Source organism: Galeopterus variegatus, unplaced genomic scaffold (assembly GCF_000696425.1).
Source record: "Galeopterus variegatus unplaced genomic scaffold, G_variegatus-3.0.2 Scaffold1110, whole genome shotgun sequence".
Taxonomy (NCBI): Eukaryota; Metazoa; Chordata; class Mammalia; order Dermoptera; family Cynocephalidae; genus Galeopterus; species Galeopterus variegatus.
In genome coordinates, this window is record NW_007727221.1 from 62,411 (window position 1) to 65,585 (window position 3,175).

General features: G+C 37.0%; 1 protein-coding gene across 1 annotated transcript in view; it reads left to right on the plus strand.

Moving 5' to 3' along the window:
* CFAP44 (cilia and flagella associated protein 44) overlaps positions 1–3,175 on the plus strand; it is a 139,754-nt gene that overhangs the window by 57,139 nt on the left and 79,440 nt on the right. Inside the window, exon 21 of the mRNA XM_008574819.1 lies at positions 979–1,109. Within this exon, the coding sequence (XP_008573041.1) occupies positions 979–1,109 (131 nt within the window). The remainder of the gene's footprint in view (positions 1–978; positions 1,110–3,175) is intronic.

The following is a 3,175-nucleotide window of genomic DNA, read 5'->3' on the forward strand; positions in this document are numbered from 1 at the left end:
GGTTATTTTTGCTTGTTTGTTTGTTTTCATTTTGTACTTCTTCCTAAATGGAATTACTGTTAAGAGTTTCATCAAGTAAAAACCCAGAATTTATCATCTTTAATATACCCATGGGTTACCCAGCTCTGTAATTCTATAAGCAATTTGCCAACTTCACATAAAAAATGCTTTGGTGAAAACATAATGATTAACTCATTGTATTGGTTAAAAACCTAATTCATAATGGATAAAAAAAACCTTCATGCTTCTTTCCTAAGAAAAAAGTCGATACTTCCAGAGTATGGTCTACATAATTTAAGATAAAGAATAACTGAAGCATGTGCTATGGCTGAACAGTTTGCACACATCATTATTTAAAACACAAACACCTCTGGGAAGAATAATTACTACTCACAGTTTAGTGTGAATGTAGGCTCTGATATTTTTCAGAGGTGAAGATAAGAAAGAAACAAGAGGTCTCTAAAAATCCTTATGAGAGAAAGTTGACCAACTGGAGAAGGACACTCAACAAAAACTTGGTGATGTCAGGAAGACACCAAAGACTGCCATCTTTCCTGCGTGGGGTCACATGGGAGGGGATGTTCAGCTACTGATCAGTTACCATGAACTTCTACAATGTGCCCAGTGGTTATGTAATAGTAGTTTCTTCTGGACAGTGAGAGTATCTTTTAAAAATGTGTACACTCTCCAACTATTATTAGCATTTATTATTTTTATTGTGGGAAAAATCATTTAAATGTGTAAACTTACGTGCATTGTTGTTAATAATTTCTGAGAACCTTTCTCCAGTAGAAGTAACAGCAAAAGTATGCTATTTCTCTTTTGGAATGGAGAGAGTTCCTGGTATTCGGGAGAGAGTTATGATGCAGCATGACAATGAGGACAGAAATTAAAAACTGTGTCTGTGTATGGAACACAGGATTGATATAGTACATTGATAAAGTACCCATTTTAATGAAAAAATCTACTTATCTGCAGGATTTTGAAATAGATTCCAAAATTCGTGCCGAGATTGGCAGAAAAACAGTTTACAAAATTCAACAAGTGGAAAAGGAATTAGCCGGGGAAAAAGAGAAACATGAACTTGGCCTAATGAAACTACAGAATAGGTAGGATACATATTTCCTGTAAGTTCAGTAAGGTGTTTGAGGCCACATATATATTTTTTAATTTAATTTTTTATTTTATCATTACACGAGGTAAACATTTTTTGTGGCCCTTTACCAATTTCTCCCTAACCCCTACTCCTTCTCCCCTTTTCCCATGTCTGGTGACCTCAGTTCTGTTCTTTCCTTTAGAAAGTTCAACGAATTATTGGTATTGTTATATCATTCTTTCTTTCTTTTTTTGTTTATTTTTTTCAGCTCCCACTTATGAATGAGGACACGTGGTATTTTTCTTTCTCTACCTGGCTTATTGCACTTAACATAATCTTCTCTAAGTTCATCTATGTTGCTGCAAATGGCAGAATTCCATTCCTTTTTATGGCAGAGTAGTATTCCATTATGTTTATATACCATGTTTTCCTCATCCAGTAATCTGTCAATGGACACAGAACTATGATAAACATGGGACTGCAGGTATCCCTGCGACATGATGGTTTCCATTCCTTGCGGTACACACCAGCAGCAGGATTGCTAGGTGGTATGACAGTTCCATCTGTAGTTGTTTGAGAAACCTCCATTCTATTTTCTATAACAGATGCACTAATTGACAGTCCCACCAGAAGTGTAGGAGGGTTCCCTTCCTCCGCATCCTTGCCAGCATTTGTTATTCTCTGTCTTTTTGATATTGGCCAGTCTAACGGCCGTGAGATGATGTCTCAACATGGTCTTGATTTGCATTTCCTGGATGCTGAGTGATGTTGAGTAGATTTCATGTGCCTGTTGGATATTTGTATATCTTCCCTTGGGAAGTGTCTGTTTAGCTCCTTTGCCCATTTTTTATTGGTTACTTGTTTTGTTATCGTTGTTTGGGTTCCTTGTATATTGTGGATATTAATCCCACGTCAGATGTATAGTGTGCAAATATTTTCTCCCATTCTATAGGTTGTCATTTTGCTCTGTTAACTGTTTCTTTGGCTGTGAAGAAGCTTTTTAGTTTGATAAAGTCCCATTTGTTTATTTTTCCTTTTGTTATTGTGCTTTTGGGGTCTTATTCATAAAGTCCTAGCCCAGTCCTACTTCCTGAAGTGTTTCCCCTATCTTTTCTTCTAGGAGTTTTATAGTTTCAGGCCTTATATTTAAATCTTTAAACCATTTTGAGTTGATTTTGGTATATGGCAAGAGGTACAGGTCTAGTTTCATTCTTCTACATATGGATGTCCAGTTTTCCCAGCACCACTTGTTGATGAGGCCGTCCTTTCCCCAGTTTGTGCTCCTGTTGCCCTTGTGAAATATCAGTTGGCTGTAAGTAGGTAGGTTGATTTCTGGGTTCTCTATTCTGTTCCATAGGTCTGAGTGTCTGTTTTTATGCCAGTACCAGGCTGCTTTGGTTACTACAGCTTTGTAGTATAATTTGAAGTGAGGTAGTGTAATGCCTCTGGCTTTCTTTCTTTTGCTCAGGATTGCTTTGACTATTTGGGGTTTTCTGTTGTTCCATATGAATTTTAGGATTATTTTTTCTATTTTTGTGAAGAGTGTCATTTTTTTTTGTTTTTAATTTAATTTTACTTGGTCAATATACAATGTGGTTGATTATTGTGGCCAGTTACCGAAACCTCCCTCCCTCCTCCCTCTCCCCCCTCCCTCCTAACAATGTCCTTTCTGCTCGCTTGTCATATCAACTTCAAGGAATTGTAATTGTTGTGTCTTCTTCCCTCCCGCTCCAGGTTGTTTGTGTATTTACTTATTTATTTTTAGCTCCCACAAATAAGTGAGAACATGTGATATTTCTCTTTCTGTGCCTGACTTGTTTCACTTAATATAATTCTTTCTAGGTCCATCCTTGTTGTTGCAAATGGCAGTATTTCATTCGTTTTTATAGCAGAGTAGTATTCCATTGTGTAGATATACCACATTTTCCGTATCCACTTATCAGATGATGGACATTTGGGCTGGTTCCAATTCTTAGCTATTGTCAAGACTGCTGCAATGAACATTGGAGAACAGGTATACCTTCGACTTGATTTCCATTCCTCTGGGTATATTCCCAGCAGTGGGATATCTGGGTCATA